The sequence below is a fragment of the Zonotrichia leucophrys genome, chromosome 4A, assembly GCF_028769735.1.
Source record: "Zonotrichia leucophrys gambelii isolate GWCS_2022_RI chromosome 4A, RI_Zleu_2.0, whole genome shotgun sequence".
In the NCBI taxonomy this organism is placed as follows: Eukaryota; Metazoa; Chordata; class Aves; order Passeriformes; family Passerellidae; genus Zonotrichia; species Zonotrichia leucophrys.
In genome coordinates, this window is record NC_088174.1 from 15448211 (window position 1) to 15469219 (window position 21009).

General features: G+C 39.5%; 1 protein-coding gene across 3 annotated transcripts in view; it reads left to right on the top strand.

Annotated features, from left to right (window-relative positions):
* Positions 1 to 21009, top strand: part of LOC135447654 (connector enhancer of kinase suppressor of ras 2-like) — a 169763-nt gene that overhangs the window by 75258 nt on the left and 73496 nt on the right. For all 3 annotated transcript variants that reach the window (XM_064712703.1, XM_064712701.1, XM_064712704.1), the window contains 4 exons: positions 5448 to 5650; positions 6920 to 7007; positions 13285 to 13326; positions 15716 to 15835. In XM_064712703.1, the coding sequence (XP_064568773.1) occupies positions 5448 to 5650; positions 6920 to 7007; positions 13285 to 13326; positions 15716 to 15835 (453 nt within the window). The remainder of the gene's footprint in view (positions 1 to 5447; positions 5651 to 6919; positions 7008 to 13284; positions 13327 to 15715; positions 15836 to 21009) is intronic.

The following is a 21009-nucleotide window of genomic DNA, read 5'->3' on the forward strand; positions in this document are numbered from 1 at the left end:
GCCTGTAAATCATTTTTCAAGAGGAAAACCAGGCACACCTGGTGGAAATGCACTTGGACTTTCTGCTATTTCAATATCTTCAGTGTGAAGTTGTAGAAATGGGACTGTAGCTCAATATTTCGGCTGTGGTGTTTTAAATGCCTTGAATGTGGCAAATTCCATGTAAGGTGCTTGAATTTCAGTCAGTGCTGTTTTATTTCACCTCCTCAGTCAGATCTCCTGCTTTCCTATTTTATTTCTCTTTTATATTCAGTGAAAATTGTAACAGTCTCAAAGTATCACCTACAGAAAAAGCTGTGTGTGCACCCATGTGTTTGTATATTTATACACATATATATATTTATATATATTACACTGACTACTCACACGAATGACAACATGAAGAAAAATTACTATAATTAGAAAGAAATCTGTTTTTAAGGTAAGTTAAAGTCATTACTTATGCAATATAAACTGTTTAGTTAAAATTACATCTTGTGCCTATTAAATTTCAATGTGCATATATTATTTCTATCTCTGCATGTCACATTACAGTAAAATAATTTCATTATAGCTCTACCTGTAAGAAAAGATGCTGGAGGATGGTTTCCACAGAAGAAATAAACTCTTCATATGCTGTAGGTGTTTTGTGCTTGGCTTTTGCTCTTCAGGTGCTGGTGTTTATAAAAAACTGATTAGCACTCAGATATTTTTTCCCTGTTATATTCATTATTTTTTATATTGATGTTGGCTACAATAATTTGATCTATTTTATCTTAGTAGCTAAAATTCTCCCAGATTGCTTCATTAGCATAAAATCCTCCTTTTTATGTTATTGCTTACCTGCAGTAAGGTATGAGAACACCTGAAGCCACAGCTGAAGATTTTTTTCATTCCAATTCTTTGGATATGTTAAAAGCTCATATCTTATATTGTCAGATGGATACAGAATTTGCGCAATTATTTAAAAATAGAACTTCAAACCAGAATGTACAAAACAGGCAGAGCTTTTAGCTGGAATTGTGGCACAGGGCAGGAAGGTTCATTGGTGAACGTGTGTTTGGCTATTTCTGCATTTTGGGTTTATGACGTTAAAAAGAAGAGGAGGCAGATTTCAGCTGTAAGATTCTTTTTTTAGAGTTATCTTTTCGGAGGCAGATTTCAGTTTTCAAAATTCCCATTTTGACTGTAGGGAACATTCAACAACTTCTCTCTTACATTGTCTCTTTGTGCTAGAAAAAAAAAGAGTCTGCTTCAGGTTGCTCAGAAAAAAAATGGCATTTTCTCCTGTCACCTGAATTGTACAGTTTCTGACAACAGCCACCTGTTTTCTGCTCTTCAGAAAACCCCAGCAGGTGTGAAAGCCCTGTGGGGATCTGCTCCCTCAGCACCTGCAATAACCCCAGCCACCAGCCCAGCAGGAGAGGGGAAGCAGGACAGAGAGGCTGGGAATGGAGAATTCCAGGGGAAACAGCTGAATTTCAGAGCTGTGCTCTGCAGGCTGCCGGCAGAGTTATCCCCCCCAAAGCAGCTGCACCCCTCAGTGAGGAGTGGCACTGCAAGCACAGCTCCAGCCTGAGCTGTGCTGCTGATGTTCCTCCCCAATGAGCTTGTCTGGCCCTGATCTCAGCCTCGTGGTTCCTCTGTGCCTCCTGCAATCCTCCCCTGCAGCTCCTGCCATGGAACGGGGCACCAGGAGCTGTGAGCTCCAGCCTGGGACCGGGGATCAGTCTCTGAACAAACCAGATAATCTGTGCAGCTCTTGTGAGGCTGTGCAGGTAATGATGCTGTCAGTGCAGATACAGAAGTTCTTACTGCTTGAGCTGTGCTTTTGTATGATATAACATAAATATTTAACAGATTTTCCAGTTATCTCTTTCTGTGTTCAATGTGTGCTGTTTGGCACTTTCTGCAGTGTTCCTGTCCACATTCCTCTTTCTGAAATGGAGTGTTGGTGGATTTAGGGAGCTTTCTCTTCTCATTAAGCAGTTTCCTGATCCAGATTTCAGGATAATTTGACAAATTGTGTGGCTGTGTGGTTCTAGACAGGCAACATCTGGGGTCGTTTTGGCAGTCAGGATTCATTCCCTAAACTTGTACATCCATTTCCACTGATTGACTCATTGATGATGGAACAACCTGAAACATCATGAAACAAAACCAGGGAATGGAACAACCCTTTTTTGTTTATTTTTCCCTGATCTTGGGATGAAAAATAATCCTGCCTATGCTAATGGCACCCTCTTGCCCCCTTTAGAGGTTTTCCCTTTTATTTTTCTGTCTTACTTTTAAAACCAGAAATTACCTCTGGGATTTAGAATGCCAGAAAGGAATCACCTGAATCTCCTGCCAGGAGACAGAATTCTCCAGGCTCAGGAGCATCATTTCCATGGTGTGGCTCACAGGAGCAGCAGATATTTAACTCAGGGGAGCAGAGTGATGGCTGGGAGAGCTGAGGTCTGGCCTGGCAGCTGCGATCATGATTCAGTCTGGCAGCTCTGGGGCTCCCTCAGTGACACCACGGGGATGAGGAGCCTGCAGGAATTAGAGAGATCTGGATTTTGGCAGGATCCACGAGGCTCCTCACCTGCTTCATCATTGCCATAAACCACTAGGGTTGTGAAAAATGAAGGGATGGGACTAATTCAACTGTTTAGATAAATATTAGTTTTAAAAGTTGTGAAGTTTTAGAGGAGTAAGTAGTTGGTTAAAGTTTGAGTAGTTACAAGTTTTTTTTGTTATAAGGAAATAGAAATTTTTTAAACTTAATATATAGTTGTTATAAAGGTTTATTTTGCTTTTCTTAAACTTATTGCTTTTACTTATTTTTGTTGTATTGTGGATACTTTTGTCTAATAGGCTTTGTTTTACATATATACTTCTTTCTCTTATAACTTTAAAACTTTTAGTTTATTCTATACACCTACACTCTTACATTGTAAACTCTTTACTATTTCATTGGTACAGTTTTTCACTTAAGGTATATTCTTATAAGTTAGAAATATATATGTTAGAAATATAAGTTTATGATTTTTTTTTTGTTTAATATCTGTGTATTGTATTTTTACATTAATCTAATTTTCTTTTTAGGTTGCAGATTAAATTTTTCTGGTTTTTTGATTCCCACAAACTACAATTCTTTGTTTTCAAGCATGGCCACTGAATTAGAATTGGTGCAGTTTAAATTTGGGGGACACCCATTTCCTGGCTCTTTTCCCCTCTGGAGCAATCTCCTCCCTTCCCCATCCCTTTGGCAGTTTTCTTCAGTCCTCTCCACAAATCCTGCCACAGTGGGCTTTGGTGGCAGCAGAGCATCAGGATGTGGGGATAACTTTAATAACTTTCAGGGTTTATTTGCAAGCACATTTTCTTATCTGATGGTTGATTAGAGTTGTTGGATTTAAAAATTAAAATTTTGGATTTAGACACGCTTAAATCTAGAACAACCCAATGCCTCTGTCTTCTACAAAAGCATTGATTTACTGTCACTGTCATAATAATTTTATCTTTTCCCCTTTATTGTGCCCCACTCAGTCTCAGGTAACCACTAACTTGCATCAGCAGTTCTGCTGTGCTGAAAAATTTCCTTTCATCTTCTGATTGTCTTTATGGATATATTTTGTCTGTGTTTGCTGTATTTTAAATTTTATATTGACACTAATTGAAGTTGTCATTGGCATGTAAGCAATAAACTCCAAGATAAAGCAAAGCACTTGTTTTTTGTGAGGTGGATTTCCTCACACATTTCCTGCTCAGTTCTCTTGGTTTTGCAGAAGATCTCTCTGGCTGATTACACTTGCTGGGATCTAAAATACCCTCTGGTATTTATAGATTCAGTGATCAAAATGTGTCCTTTGCTGCTTAACTCCTCTTAAAAGCAAAGTGACAGGTTTCCAGAGCTTTATGCAATAACAAATTATTGGGAGAGTTTTTTTCCTGCTTGTTTCCACAGGAATAAATAACCAGGAGGATCCAGTTCATCATCCTTGCTGAGTGTGCAGAATGAAACCTGTTCTGGGGGAAGCCAGGCCCTGCCCAGCTGGTTGGGAGCTGGAAAAGCATCCCAGTGCATCCACTTAGTCATCAGCCTGGCATGAGTGCAAGTCAAGAGGAAAATAGGGCAGGGGAGGGAATTCCCTCAGTGCTGTAATGAGATGTGATATTAAACAGATGACACACTGCTGTCACATACAGCTTGCTCTCTAAACTTTTCCGAAGGAGAATTATTTTCCTTGGTTATACTGTTTGCTCTTGGGAAAAAAAAAAAAAAAAAAAAAAAGTTGGAGAGTTTTTTCTCATCTGTAGCAATTTAGTCTTGAACTGGATGATCTGGCCCTTACCATGGAGTTTTAGCTGTGATACAGCCTAACAATGAAATTAATTCTCTCCCTGGTATTTCAATCTAATTCTCTGCAGTCAGCTAAGGTAGCAAAGTGTTTCATTTCTACTGGATTTCCCTCCAAGCTGGAGGCAAAGCCTTGAATCATTTCTCAGAGTGAACTTTGACAGGGAGAATGGCTGGCAGGGAAGGCACTGTCCCCAGTGCCAGCTGTCAGACATCCAGACACTTCACCAAGTGCTTGTTTGTGCTTTGTTTGCTTTCCGTACAACCCCAGTTTATAATCTTCTTATTGGTCAGCCTATTTCCCTTTTCTGCAGCTGAAAATTATTATTTTTAGTACAAATATCCATGTTGGCATATGTCAAGAAGGGTATTCTTTTCAATTCTTTATTCTCTGCTTTGAGGGAGAAGTTTAGGCAAAAATATTAATGTGTGATATTCATGATCATCCTCTAATATAAGCATAAATTAACAGTGGGCAATCAATTCAGGCTCTGAGAGCTGATTTTGTTTAAATGTTGATTAAATTCTTTCATGTTCTACATCCTGTGGGGGCTGCAAAAAATCTGGGTTCAATTCAGTGTGTTTGAGACTTTCTGTGTGAATTTGAATTACTTAATGGATTTGAACTACCTTGTGCTTGTTATCTGGATATCTCGCAGACATGGCTGACCCAGTTGTGTTGGACCATGAGTGCTGCTGGCAGCAGAGGCTGTGTCCTGGCTGGATGTCGTTAGTGTTGTAAAGATGGTTAGATTAAACATATAAAAGATTTAATATCGTTGCTTTTTGGAGATCTGTGTGTCCCAACCCAAACATTCCTGCTTAATCTTAACCCAGGTATCCACAGCCATCCTCTCAGCCAAGGCATGTTTCTCCTCACAGTTTGGTTCATGCAGCTGACCACACACCCAGACTGGGTGGTGTTAATGTTGTAAAGATTGGTTTTGGAGATCTGTGTGTCCCAGCCCAAATATTCCTGTTTAATTTCAACCCAGGTACCCACAGCCACCCTCCCAGCCAAGGAGGATGTTGGGGAGAAACACCCTCCCTCCAGGATGTTTCTCCTCATAGTTTGGTTCATGCAGCTGACCTCACACTCTGTCCATCTTCTTCTTTGCCCCAGAATTACGGTTTGGAGACTGAAAACCTGAGGACTCTGTCTCACAAGCTGAATGCCTCAGCCAAAAACCTCCAGAATTTCATCACGGGTAGGAGGAGGAGCGGCCACTACGATGGCAGGGCCTCCAGACGGCTGCCAAATGATTTCCTTACCTCTGTAGTTGACCTGATTGGTGCTGCCAAGAACTTACTCGCCTGGCTGGACAGGTAATTAACTGTTCCTCAGTCCCTTATGCATGAGAATAATTCTTTGGGGAGTTTTGTGTTTGCTCTTTCTTTGCCTCTTAGACTCTTATTATAAAATTAAAATGGCAGGTCTAGAATTACAGCTCTAAATTTTTGGAATTTTGTGAAATATTGGAATCAAAATTTAGTAGCTTTCTCTGTCAGGAGAGTGTTAAAATTTGCTTTAGATACCTTTTGAGATTCTTTCATTTGGATTTTTGTGTGAAATGAATATTTCTGTGCTATTCTCACTGCCACAACTGGTAATATCGGAAATTTTAGAATGAAGGGCAAGTAAGGAAAGCTTGTGGAGTTTGAGCTGTCTGTCAGCCATCAAAATGACACAGAAAAGCTGGAGTTGAGCAAATGAATTAAGAATGTTCAAAATAAATTATAGTACTTGCTTAATCTGAAAATTAAATGTTCTTATTTATCAGGAGTAGATTGATGTGTTAGGTGCAGGTGTGATGGTTAATGCTCAAGAACCAGTGTTGGTGTTTTACATTTATCAACTGAGAATTTCATTAAAAGTATCTCTGTGACTGTGACAAGACAGAAACCAAGACACAAACCAGAATTTTTCTTGTTTGGAGAAAACAAACATTGGCTTGTTTTTCTTTGTGGTTCTAGCAGTGAATAGCTTTATTTGGAACGGGAATGCTCTGGAACATTTAAATGGCACCTTAGAAATCACAGTGGGAGTGAATCACCCTCCTTTACAGGATTTGTATAATCCTGGTGACATCTTCCTAACCTAATGCCAGCAGTCATATTCTCTCAGGCGATGACCTTGTCAGCCCTTATAGCTTCAAACAGGGTCAGATTCAGCCAGAATTTGGAAAGCCTGAAGAGAATCTGAGTGTGCAGGAAGCTGTGAGTAAGTGAGCATCACTGGGCTCTCTGAATTAAGGTGCTGATTGCTGCTGAGGAGTGATGTCATACCAGAAATGCCATTTTTTTAATAAGCAGTACAAAGAAAATCTGGGCTGCTTATGGTTATCTGAAAGCTCTTATTTCTAATCTCCATAAGAGTGAGAACTTCTGATGTTCTGGCCAAAATCCAGTTTGCATCCTGCCTGAATTATTTTTGTTTCAAAGGTGTATATTACAAAAGTTGTGCAACTTGCTGCTGGAGATTGAAGTGATTTGGCATTTCTGTGCTGTGGGACTCACCCCTGTATTAGATATATCTGCCTGTTGTGCAAATTGTGGTCCCTAATTCTGCACAAACCTGTCCTTGCCCTGCCCCAGGTCTCCGTTTGTCAGCGTGACAGAATATTCACTGCTGAAAAACAACATTGTTCAACTGTGCCTGGAACTAACAACCATTGTGCAACAGGTAGGAGTGGCTCTCTGCTCTGAGGCCTTTCACATCACTGCTTGAAAACTGAAATAGTAAAAATAACTCTATCAATACAGCTCTAGCATCAGCAGAACAGTTGTTACAGCATTATCTCCCTGTCCTTTACTACTCTCATTTTTTGGGAGGGACAGGAAGATTTTTGGACTTTGGGGATCCTCCTGGATAGATTGAAGGATGGTGTGAAGTTAAAAATAATCCACTTTGCTCTTGAGTGGACAACTTCATGTCAGGTGATTTGCCTAGTGTTAGACAGAATAATAAGGCCATACTGGGAAACAGCTAAACTACTGCTAGCAGGTTATTCCAGATTAAAATGTGTGTGATCCAAAATGTTTTGGGGAAAAGTTCTTAAAATATATACAAATACATCCAGAACCTGCACTGGCTTCTTCACTGAAAGAAGAGCCAACTGCATGGAAGTTTTTAGGGATGAGCACAAAATATTCATAACATTAAACCAATTAACTACAGAACAGATAATGGCAGCAGTGTTATCATCACTGACAGTAATTAGTTAATTGTAATATACAAGTCCACAAGTACATAGAAGTAATTTATGTGGTTTTTAGTTCTATATAAAATATAGAATTGTAGAATATCCTGGGTTGATATCCATCAGAATCAGCAAGTTCAGGCACCCCAAAAATCCCACCCTGTGTCTGAGGGCATTGTCCAAACACTCCTTGAATCAGGCTTGGAGCTGTGACCCCTATAAAAATAGAATAGAATATTATAATAACAGTCTCTAGCAATGTCTGCCCATGAAGGGAGACAAGAGGTGACACACAGGTACTGACAGACTGAGGGTAAATTAATTTTACAAATATTTACAATGAGCTGGTCCCATTGTGAGCAGATAAAATATTGATGGGACAAAAGAGTGTCACTGCAATATGTGGAGAGGTCAGAGAACAGGCAGGGCTGTCTTGGAATGAAGGAAAGGAAAAAGATGAGAGGGTTGAAGGAGGCAAAGCAAGAGGAAAGCTTAGCTTAAGCTGCAGTTTATAGGGGCTCCAGGCTGGGCCTGTCTCCCTGCCTGCCTCTGTTCTCTGCTTTCCAGATTTCCAGGCACCCTCCCCGCAGACCAACCACAGAACTCAATTTCAAATGTTTTTTGGAGCAGTGATGGAGTAGTAGTTCTGGAAACCTTTTTTTTCCCTCCACTTCAATTTTATTTCAGTTCTTGGAGCTAAAGAGCTAAGGCTGACAAATATGTCATTGTATTTTACACTATTATCCTTAATTTATAATAGTCAGCTTTATTCCTCCTGGAAATCCTGTCCTTTATGCATTTTTGCAGCAGAAAACAAAGATCCTTTTTCTCTTTTCTTAGTTTAGAAATTCCTGTGTCGGCATTTAATTATTTATGTATCTTTATTAAGCTTTCTCTTACAAGGTGCTTATAGCACCAGGCTATTTTTGATTTACAGACTAAGCAAAATGAACTTCTCTACAGTATAAAAAGTCCAGGTTCTGATCCTGTCCTTCAGCTGATATTGCACTTTGTTTGTGTGAGTTTGATTTTTCCCTGTGGTCCAGGTGAAAATGGAGTAATTTTGAATTGCTGCCTCCACTTCTGTTGTTCATGTCCCAGCTTTTGGCAGATGAAATTCTGTTCTCCTCTCTGAAATTCTGCCAGCAATAGTTTGGTTCTTTGTTTTTTCCAGTCCTTCAGCTCCAGTCCCACAGCTGTCCTCCTTTTGACAACTTAAAAACAATCTTTTAGCATAAACTCCAAGTCATTCCAAGATGAAAAATGCTTGGTTAGCGCACAGGTTATGCTTTAAAAAGGCTTCAGGTTACAAATCAAGTTTTGTCTTTTCTTTATCTTATTGTCAGATCTGGCTTGTTTGATGGTTGTCTATAAGTTCTTTTTATGTTATATTAAACTTAGCATCAGAAAGAGCAGATAAAACCATATCAGTCATAGAGAGACAACTTTGCTGTCACTAAATCTGAGAAAAATTGACCTTAATGTGTGAAAGCAGAAATGTCTCACCTAGACCAGAACTGCAGGCTCAGCTGTAGGCTGGAATATGAATTGAAAGGCATAACTAATAGAAACCTGGGTCTCAGATCCTTTCAGATGCTCCTTGTTTTATGAATTATATACATTTTAAATACCTCCTTCAGCCAGAGTGAAAGTGGTAGTCAAGGGTACAGATCTGGCACATTAAGTGGGAAATGTCTTTGACATTTTGTGCAAATTGAACATGGTTTGTGTGCACGACTTGCAGCTGCCACTCCAGGTGAATTTTCTAACAGGGGACATTACCCTGTAACCTTAGTTTAATACAGAAAGTGCTTGTGAATCCTCATGCTCAAATGTCCTGTGTGCTCTGGGTGACATAGCCTTAGATCAAATTTATTTTAATGTATTATTACTATTTACATACCATGCAAATGCTGTGATGAATAGCCACTTATTTAACTTTAAACAGCATCTGCTCATGCTGGTTAGAAGAAAACCTCATTCTCTAATTTTAGAGATTTGCAGCTGTCCATTTCTGTTGGGAAATGTGCTTTATTCTGCTCAGCTTTCTTGACCCTTTTGATCAAGCTACAGTAAAAGAATTATGTCAAGCACAGAGCTGCAGAAACATCCTGATTTTGAGGTGCAATGTCCCATGAAAATGTGCTTATAATATTATACAAAAAAGCACATTAAACAGGATATTGAGATGTTTGAGCTCTCCGCTGCCTTCACCCTGAGCTCCAGCTCAGTTCCAGGGTGCACTCACAGCTCTAAATGGGATCCACCAGAATCACTGAACCAAATTTGGGGCTCAGCACCAAGGCTGCCCTGAGGGAAAGGCAGAGGAGCTGGGGAAGAATAGATTTGGATTTTTGTTCATAAAATACAGCCATTGGTTAATTTTTCATGGAGCAGGAAGAGTTCCCCAGTTCCAGAGGCAGCTGGGATTCTAATTTTTCCTCATTATGTCCAAGATGTTTAAATCGGAGGTAGATGCTTTTGTGATACACCTGAAGAACAAACTTTCAACAAAAAGAATCTTTGTCTTACCAAGGATGTCAGCACAACTCAGCCTTTTTCCAACAAAAACTAAACCAAGCACAAAATTTGCTTATTCTCCCCTTCATTACTGTCTAATTAACCTCACTGAGAAAAATTCAGATGGATTTATAATAGATTTTTTTTATAATGGATTTTTTAAAATTACCTTATAATGCATTTTGCCCTATTTTTAGTCAAATCCTGTGTTTAGGATGAAGCATGGCTTTTCTGGTGTTTAAAAGCCATCAAGTTTGCACTGCAACTGACAGGAATTGTTGTTTCTTAGTAACTTCTGTATTTGGTGTAAGTTTTTAATCAGCCTCCCCTGAGAAGGTGGTTGGACCAGATAACCTCCAGAGGCCCCTCCACCTGAATTATCCTGTGATTCAGCAGCTGCCATGCAAAACCTGGGTGTTATTTTCAGTCTGAACTTTGCAGACTTCAGCTTTCAGCCCCTCCATCTTATTTTGCTTGCATTTGCTAAAGAACCTTTCATCAAACATCTGTTCACTCTTTTCTAAAAATACACTCTGATCAAGTCTCTACCTTTGAACCAAGGAAAATGAGTCAGTTCTGTGCACTTGCATTGTGTATTTCCCTAATTCCAGAGTGATCTCTTTCTTTAGAATGTCTGAATTTCAGAAGTATTTCATTTTATGCATGCCAGCAAAGTATTCTGAAATATCTCTTTGTCATATTCACCACTCAAAGGCTGCTGTAGAACTTTCCTGTGGTGTTGTGGTGGGCAATGCTCCTTTACAGGGTTTTTGTTTCTTTTCAGTAGTTGACTTAACTCATGCTGTTTTATAGAACTAAGTTAATGAACTCAATATTTCACTTTTTTTAATGTTTTAGTTAACTGTCCTCAAGAACTTGCCATAAAACACTCTTTATGGTATCTGCAAAATGTTGTGGTACTTGCACTTTTTCCTTCTTTCAGAATTAGAAATTGAAGTTTTTCTAGACCACAAGTCCCACTGACCTTTTCTCTTTATGAATATGCAGAGGAGCAGTTTCACTTTGTCAGAGACAAAGGTGGGCTTTGTCAACTTTGGATATTCAATTTTGGATATTCAGGACAGTGCAGTCCTTGCCTGGTCTGCAACACTGCTCCTGTGACTGGTTTTGTAATTCCTAGGGCTTATCCTCTTATAGAGGGGAAATAGAACACAGCTACTAATTTAAAGGTTATTTTAAACTTCAAGAGCAAATATTTTTATCATGTCATCTTTCTATTGTAGAGCATAGAAAGAATGTGACTATAACTATTATTTATTTTCTAAGAAAAATACATCAACATCCTAAAAATGGTAGTCCTGGAAGATTATTTTTTTAATGAGATCCCTGGTGCATTACTATGTATCAGAGAAAAATAAATCAGAAGGATTTTGTGACCTACATATCTTAATATTTCAGTGTAACACTGCAAGTGCTTTTAACCTCTCAGTTAAACTAGTCTGATGTATTTTAAAAAGAAGTCAATATGCATCTATTTTGGAAGGAATCCCAAAGCCATTAACATTTTTCATGCTAATGTAATCTTGAATGTGCAACATAAGTACAGCTAACATTAATTCTGCTCTACAAAACAGTAAAATTTCAGTTGTACTATACATAAGTCTTCTATTCTTTGACCTGAAGTAATTAAGTTTGTTCAGAGGGAGGTTGATATTGTATTTCTAGCACAGAAATTAAAGGAATCATTTAGACAGGAGCATTAGCTCTGGAGCCAAGCTGGAAGCCCTGCTGTGATCATTTTGTTCTCTTGGTACGTGCAGGGTTAAAAGGAGATGGTGGATGAGCTGTTTGAAGTGTGCAAAACTTGGAGGGAAAACTGCCTTGGGCATTGCCAGCCAAACTGACTAATTGAATTTTTTTTTTTTGTGCTCTAGAAAATAACAGTATGAATACAGAGGAAACATCAAAGGGATACTTGACCATGAAATGCTAATATAAATTCTTCTGCGTTGCTTGGCACTCCCAATCTTCTGATTTTGACTTTCTTGTTCTGTAGCAATATTCTATAAACTGTAGCCACTTAGAAATTAATTTCTCCACAGGAGCAGCAATCCTCCAAAATAAATATTGACCTTGAGGGCTGAGGGTTTGGAGCAGCTGCCTCAGGTGGGCTCAGGGGAAAATCCTCAAAGGGACGGCCAGGGAACAAGGTTTGGGAGCTGGATGGGAGCAGCCAAGGGCTTGGGCTGCTGGAAAAGGGGGGCAGAGACCTCCAGGGGTGTCCCAGCCCAAAGGAGTGATCAGGGAACAGGGAATGAGGGGTTGGAATTGTTCTGTGTGAGATCCAGAGCAATTAACTCTTATTGCTGATGTATTAAGATGCAGTAAAAAGAGGAAACCTTGAGAGCTGCAGGGAATCTCAAGCTGCTTGAAGGGATGTCACAGAATATTCTGAGCTGGAAGGGACCCACATATCAAGTACAATCTTAAGACAAAACCCTCAGCCTTGTGTTGCCATCACCAGGCTCTGACCAACCGAGGGAATCTTAAATTCCTTGAAGGGACCTTTCAGGCATTATCAGTAATTTAAATTTTACTTGGAAGTTTATTTAAGGAAAAAAAACTAAACAAGGAACACAGGTTTTTTAAATTATCCATATCTTGCTCTGTAGAAAGCCTTTTTCAATGTGGAAGAGCACTTGGAGAAGGATTTAACAATTTCCCAACATGAGAAGGGGAGAGGGAGCCTGGCCAGGGCTGTCCTCAGAGGGAACCAAGGCTTGGGGAGAGCCTGTTCTAATCTCACTCTGCTTGGAGGAGATATTTTCCTGTATTTTCCTTTTTATTTTTATATTTTAGCAGACTATAACCTGAGATTTGGAGTGGAGCAGAGCTGCAGGGGATGGGTCAAACCCCTTTGCCATGGCCGCCCCAATTTCCAGAGGGTCACACTGAGGGAAATTTCAAACATTAAATAAGTCATAGAGGCAGTTTAGCAATTTGTATGGTTTGTTTCATGAAAAAAACCCAATATTTTAACCCCTGTAATAATACTAAAGCAAAAAGCAAGGTAAGGGTGACACTAGAATTATGGAGTGTAAGATTGATTATTCTTTGAAGGATAGCTAAAATAGGAAAATGACCACTCCAAAAGTAAAAAGTCTTAAGGTTCATCAGGAATTTGTAAGAGATTATTAACAGCATAAAACTTCCTTTCATTTCTTAATAGGACATTTAATGTGACATTCATTTAATTGGTTTTGTTCTGTTTTACCACAGGATTGTACGGTGTATGAAACAGAAAATAAAATTCTTCATGTGGTAAGTAATTCTGCTTTGGTATTCTCTATTTTTACCCCACACATGGAAATTATTTTTTAAAAAAATAAGGTTGCTATAGGAAAATACTCTTAAAGAGTTCCTTACTCTTTGGCATAATTTCTGATGAATTATATCAGTTGCTAAAAATTAATATTCACTGCAGTAATGCTCTGTGTTATAGCTACAGTTAATTACAAATACAGAATTATTGGTTGAGGTTTAGAAGCTGCACAATATTCTGTATATTGAATGTTCTCTATAGTGAATATTCCTACCAGAAAGGCTGGTCAGATCCATGGACCTGCTGCATCACTGGTTGTCACACTGAGCATTTTGTGCCTTCAGAACTCAAAAAAATCTGATGACAAAGGGAGTGGAAGAATCTTATTTAAGATTATTGATTAGATATTGGCCTTTAAGTCCAAATACTTTATATTTTCCTGGTACCAGCACAGGAACCTGTACTGACACTGAGATAAAGCCTGTGGTGAGAGGGAACTCTCAAAGGATTTACAAGTTCAGATAAGCTTTTGACAAGCTCTGCCCAAGTGCCTGACTCTTTTTCTTCTTCTATTTTTTAAAGCCTTTTGCACATACTCTGCTTCCAGCAGGGATTAAAATCTGTCATAAAACATTGATGTGCTGTTAAATTTAGCAAGTGTGCAGTGACTTTTAGAGGGGGGAAAAAAAAGCTTACTATAGCAAAGCTGGGTATGAATAGAACTTTTAAAATCACCTGATACCTTCTGGGATTTGGGGGGTGTACACACACACACACACACACACACACATATATATATATATATATGCACATTTTAACCCACAATTCTGACTGTGGCTCTTCCATAGACCAGGCTGATTTAATTGAAAACTTCTTTGTTGTTTATTTTAATTGAATAAATTAAAAAAAGTATTTCCATGAGGCAACTCTAAGGTCAAAGCATTACAGCAGAAAGTAGAAAGTGTTGTTCTCCTTGGGGTTTGGTTTGCATCTAATCTGGGCAAATGCTCTCCAGTGTTGAGGCATAGAGGGGGTTTCAGTTGGAAATTATGGAATAAGAATGAGAATAAGAATATTCCTACACTGGAGATTTTTGAGATTTTTGAGTTTCTCCATCCCTGCTGGGAGAAGATGAGACCCAAACTCTGCTCAGGGATTCTGGCCCCGAGCTGAAACTGTGGAATATTGAAATATTTGTGGAAATGGTGACCTTTATCTGCAGCCACCTCAGTGGGATGCTTTGCATCTTGCAGCTGATACAAAACCCAGATGCCACAGCCCAGGCTCCAGAGCTGTCCTTGGATTTCCAGATGAGTAACTGCACAGTGAATGGAAATCCAACCTACACATTCAGGCAGTTAACTTATTCATTGTGACAACTTTATTTGTTTAACTTCTGTGGATAGTGTCAAATGAGATATTAGAAAGCCTCATGGTTTTGCAAATGCTTGAAACAAAACTTCCCTGAAGGGATTTCACTGGAATTTGCTATAATTAGGAAAAATGAGAGTACAGTCCCCAAAGCAAAATAGATGCACACAGCACAGCCTTGACCAGAATCCCATCCTGAAATTCTGTTAAATGCATTCTTTCAGGCACAGACTTCTTGAAGGAGTGTGCTTTAAGCAACACACAGAAATTTGGGAATGAGTCTTTCCAAATTAATGTTGTCTGAGTCCAGCTCAGCTCCTCTCTGACCTACAAACTTTTCTCTGACAGATGGGTTCAATCTGCTGCCCATGGAATGGGGCTCCTGCTCTGAAGGTGCTTCTGTGGATTTGCATTAAGATTTTGAGATCTTTAGCTGGAAGGCAGGATAACAAAATCATTGCCTAGTTGTGGTGATGTAGAATATCAGTTAGAGGATGTGCTCAAAGATGCATAAGAATTTTACTGCAGGAAATGGGTTAACTAAGGCACTTCTCTGCCAGGGTAATTTTTAACAAAGGAAATTTTCCAAGTTGAAGAGCACAATTCACCTAATTATCACAGTTGGTAGGGATGATGTCATCATTTGGTAGCCAAAATAGGTTATTCAGTTGCATAAGACATTTATTTTGACACATTTCATTCAACTCCCATTGAATTTATAATCATAAGGATGAAGTCCATTGGGTTTGTTTTTTATTTTTAAAGTGCACATGGCTGGAGTGGAGAAGATAGTTTAGAGATCCAGATATTCTACAGCAGAACTGTAAATACATGTATATTTTCTTGACATTTATGGATATTTTCTGTTCCTTTATCCACTTGACTTTGATACACCTTTAATTTTTACAGTGCTAAGAATTAAAATTATCTGTTTATTCTTGGTTAGTTCATAAGAGCTTTTTCACTTGTAGTACCAGCTGGATTGGAGGGGTTCTATTGACTTGTTTTCCTTTGCAGTGTAAAACCCTGTCTGGGATCTGTGACCACATCATTTCCCTCTCCTCTGACTCTCTGGTGTCCCAGTCTGCTCATCTCGAGGTCGTTCATCTCACCAGCATCATGCCCAGTGAGGGGCTGGTAAGTACCAGAGCAGCTTCAAGTTTGACTCTTAGAATGCCCAGCACAAGCCTCAGTTCTTTGGGGTGATTTGGTTTTGGAATTTATCAAGAAATCAAAATGTATTTTTTTGTGCAATGTCCTATTTTTTTTTGTAAGCTGAATCAGATTTCTGAAGGAGGTTTAATTGGCATTTATCTAAACAAAGGGATTGTTTGGGGTCTATTCAAATTAAGATCTATTTTACCCCAGGCTTCATATGTAACTGTATGTATGTTAAATCTATGATCCTTTGCCAGATTGCAGATTTTGGAATGTACTGAAATAATCCCCAAATTCAAACACACACAAATAAAATTAACTAATGTCATTCATGTGCTTTCAAAATGACCGGTGGCAAGTCTGTGCCTTGCACTTGCATAAATGGAGTTACATGACTCCCTAATGATTGGTTCAAATAAATCTTTCAGAAGTATCCTCCCAGGAACCAAATAAATCTCTTTTATTTGTAAATGGTTGCTCACTGAGCAGCCTGGTTGGATGGCTCTGGACATCCCAGCTGCTCTGCATTGGTGGTGGGTCACAGCAGTGAAATGTTCTGCAGGAACAGTTTCAGAATTATTGGGCTCCAGCTCTCAAATATTGATGTACTGATACTTTTTTTGGGACAATGGATTTTTGTGACATTTTAGTGGTTGGTGGATAAAGATTTCTGCCTGCCCTCTGTAGACCCTTACTTTGCAGCCATTTGCTATTGGTGGGCTGTAGGAACAGAAGGATTGTGCTTGGGAGCCCAAGACCCCAATAAAAGCTGGAGTTGGGAGGTGGCACTGCAGGCACTGGGCTGCTCTCACTCACTCTCCTCAAGAGCCAGGCTGCTTTTCCCAGCACAATCTCCCAAACTGCCTCCAGCTGCCTTCTCAGAATTCTTTTTATTTTTATTTTCTCCCTACAAGAAGAGTAATTCAGGAATGTTGCTTCTGGGTTGAAGGAAGCAGTCGTAGGAGGAAAATGAGGGGAAGTGGGGAGTGAAATTGGCAGCCATGAGGCTTCTCCACAGAAAATCCCCAAACTGGCAAATCAAAACCCACTTGAGTGCCACTCTACACCTTGTGACACGTTTCCTGTTTGTAATTCAGCGTGATTTACAGATTTTCAACTTCTGTTCGTTGAGACACTTTGTATTATTTCAACATCTTCCTCTTTGTTCTGACATTGAATAGCGACAAACGTCATATGCAAATACTGCCAGAGTTACAAGGGCATAATTACTCTGAGGTATGCATATTAATCTGAGAATGACATATTTTAATAACATGAGGGGGTGTTGTGTGACTGCACAAGTTTACTTTATTCTTAGGCTGATTTAGTCAACAAAGAACATTACCACAGCATAAAGCACATTCAATTTTCATTCCGTGGCATCGCAGATGCTCAGCCCAGTGTGTAATCCTGAGCACAGCTACAATTCCCTCCCTGTGCTGCTGCATCCTTATGGCCAAACTCATTCCCTTTATGGCCCAGTTTCCCCTCTAGCTCTGATTTCTGGGTTAGTGCAGGGTGCCCAGGAAATACAGGTCAGCACATTTGCAGGGGATACACGGTGAATGTCCCAGGGCTTTTGACTTGCCTGAGGATTCCTACACCCTGCAGGCCAGCACTCTGCATGCCTTTCCCTTCTGTGCAGAAATGGGATGGATTTCTGCTGGTCTAATTAGGGGAAAGTTCATTGTCAGTGCTGCAGAGGAGGTGAACACAGAGATGCATTTTCTTCAGAGATGATGGAGCGCCATAAGCAGGGCTTGGTGCTGCTGATGCTTCCCATGCAGTGATGGCTCTGCATCAGGCTGGTGCTGGACAGGAGTGGAATCTACCCCAAAACCAGCATTTCCTGTGGGGAACTGAGATTTCCTGAGGTGCAGGCTGAGGCAGGTGTCTGTCAGGAGCTCTTGGCAGGAGCCATAAAGCGCCATGAAGTGTTGGAATGTTATTTAAGCCGTGGAGTGACCAAGGTGAGAGCTGTTGGCTGAGATGTTGGCACCTTTCCTGTGGTTCACATTCCCTTTTTCCCTGCTAGAACTTGAGGATCTGTGCTGGAATGGTCCTGCCTGGATGGGCTGGGGCTGAAGAACCCCTGTGTGGTTCTCCATCCACAACGTGCCCATGAATTAAGAGCCAACAAAGGAGCAGGGAGTGGGCACTGCTGACAGGGGACATGAGACAAATACTGCAATCAAAACTGCCTGGCAATTTCTCCCTTTTTTTCCCCCCTTTTTCCCTTAGATGAAGTGAAATCACAGTGAATGAGTGAGTTTTCTGTGCCTAATTGTGAAGGCACTGTAACGTGTTAGGTTGGAAAGTTCCTTGTAATCAATTTTGCTGACACTGTGTTCTGTTTAGAAGAAAATATGAAAAAAGGACTATAAATGGGAATAAAAGAAAAATCATGTGAAAAGGAAAAGAAAACATTAATCAGAATCAAATATAGAACAGAGTAATGAATTACAAATGGCTTTCTCATGATTGTATAGAGGATTTTTTTCCACAGGATATCTGCTCCATTCAAGAGAGAAATGAGCACTATTCAGTGAATGGAAAGTATTCAGAGTTCCATTTTTATCCTTATCATTCAGTGTAGGGGTTGAGGCCTGATTTACCACACTCCAGCTAAGCTCTGCAGTCCCTGGAGTTACTAATTTCATAGTGAGTTGTTTTATTTATTTTTTATATGGCCTTCCTGAGTGCTTCACAGACACTAATTAATTCATCCTCACAACACACTTGTGAAAAGGATACTGTAATTTTAGTTCTAGAGGTAGGAAGCTAATGCACAGCAGTTGGTGTCAAAAATCACCAAAAATGTGTTTTTCAAGAGCGGCTTAATGTACAATATTTCGGAACATTTTTTACCTTTATAGCATAAATTTAAAACAGAGGCTCTCTTGGGTTTAAATGTAGCTCTAATTTTCAGAGCTGCTGAGAACAGGGTTCATCCAGGGTTGGCACCTGGAAAACAAACACAATTATTTGCCATTGGAGAAAGGTGTGTGTTGTAAATCACTCAGATTTACCAAATAATTCAGTTATGTGGAATGATATTCAGCTGACTGAATTATGAGTCTTCCCAAGTTTTCAGAACTCCTTTTGCAAAATTTTTATTACATGCCTTCTAATTTCTCCCCCTATGAGCCAGGAATCCTATTGACACTGCAGAAGCTCCCACATAAATGGAATTAATTTCCAGGTCTCCAGGTCCACGCAGTCTGCACAGATCAGAGCTCCTGCAGGGCACTGTCTGTGTGTTTAATTGTGTAAATAAATTCTGGACCATAAAGCATTTTCACAAAGGGACTCTGAGCCTTTGGAATGTGCATCTTCAGTTGTAGCATTTTGAACTTTCCGTCTGTGCTTTTATGAGCTTTATGCCACCCTTTTCTTTTTTTCCTCTCTCAAATACCTTCTTTGCATTCAGCTTTATTAAAGCCTGGCCTTATCTGCAGCCTTCCCAGGGCACTCTGTGTGCTGTGCTTTCCTGGCAGTTTGCTGGACAAAGGAATTTGCATTGGGAACACTTGGGGTCTGTTCCAGCTCCTGGGGACTCTGTTTGCATCCTGATCTCTGCAGGCATTTCTTGGCCTCCAGAAATATATTGGGTTTTTTCCTCCCTTTTTTCCATTCCTTCCCCTGCTTCACCATCTCCTTTTCCCTATTTTGCTGCTGATTTTTCAGTGGAGAATACTCAAACACCTTCCATGTATTTTCTATATCATTTTGAAGTAACTTTAAGGATTGTAAAGCACTTTTTCTCCTGAATTGTAGTACTGGGTATGGTAATACCATTAATATCTGAAGTGCACAGCATAATCAGCATGAACAAGATGTCTGGAAGGCAAAGCTTTGTTTCAAACAATCAATTTGACAAACTTCAAATAAATTCCTGCACTAAGAAAGTATTAAATTGTGAGAATCACCGTTAGCTCTGGCAGAACATGCAGACATAAATTTTTAGGAAATCGAATAGAATAAAATAACTTTGTGATTTAAGAAAATTGCCTCCCCACTTTAAATTTTTTGGCTTGATGGATCCACAATAAGCCCTTGAGCCAGGAGTTTGTGTTGCTATTGGCAGCTCCTCAGCTTGCTGCTGAATCCTTGGGGATGGAGGTTGATGAAAGGCTGGAGAACCTTGCTATGATTTACCTCCTCCTGTGCCCAGAGCCAGCTCTGGAGCAGTTTTGCTGTCACATAAACAGGCAGCATTTTATTGGAGATTTTACAGAGATACAGAATGGGATCATAGAAAGGTTTTTGAAGTTTGGAGCTTTTTTTCCCCCCTCCTCCTGCTCTTGGATGATTGGGGATTGTCCATAGTGAGAGATTATTACAGCCAGCATTATTTCAGATGAAACTTATTTTTTTAATCTTCTGAACTTGATGTCCAGCTCATGTACCCAGAGATACTTCTGTGTAAGATGCAGCTTTAATCTTATTTGATGAGATTAATGATTCCTCTTAAGCAGGAGATTCGGAACAGGGAGGCAGTTGGGGTTTTGTTGTTTGGATTTGTATCTTCTGATGTCTGTGAAATGTTTTTCTTCTTTTCTTCTGGAATAAAGGAGGACTTTTATCCCCCTTCCTTTCACTTTTTTATTCTTTTTTTTCCTCTGTTGTCTGAGCTTCCCCCTGCTGATAGAATCAGTGTAATCAGACACACTTTAATTAAGATGCATGATGCTAATATCCAGAGCCTTCTTAATTTTTCTGCAGAGGGAACTTTTCCCATTTCATTTTAAGAATTTAGGAAAAGCAAAGATTTTTATTTATAAAATTAAAATTTTTATGAAAGCAGCTGTAATGTTGGAAAACAAAAGAAGCTGAACAAACAGCCAAGCTGTCAGATGCACAGAACCTTCTTTATGAAGGATTATTCATCTATCCAGTGTCCAGCTACCCTTTCAAATAGTGCTTCTCTTTCTGTGGCATTTGTAATTTAAGGTGATGGAAGCCAATCTTTCCCATTTTCACAAGAAAGGAACTGCAAAGTAAGCAGGAAGAAAAAGTAGAATATGAAGGCAGCTTTTTAATGGGAATATGCCTGGCCTGAAACTGTCAGGGTGTTCATCTAATTATTTCGAATTATTTTTAAAGGCTTACAGAAACTTGACAAATTTCCATCATGCTTGACATATAAAGGT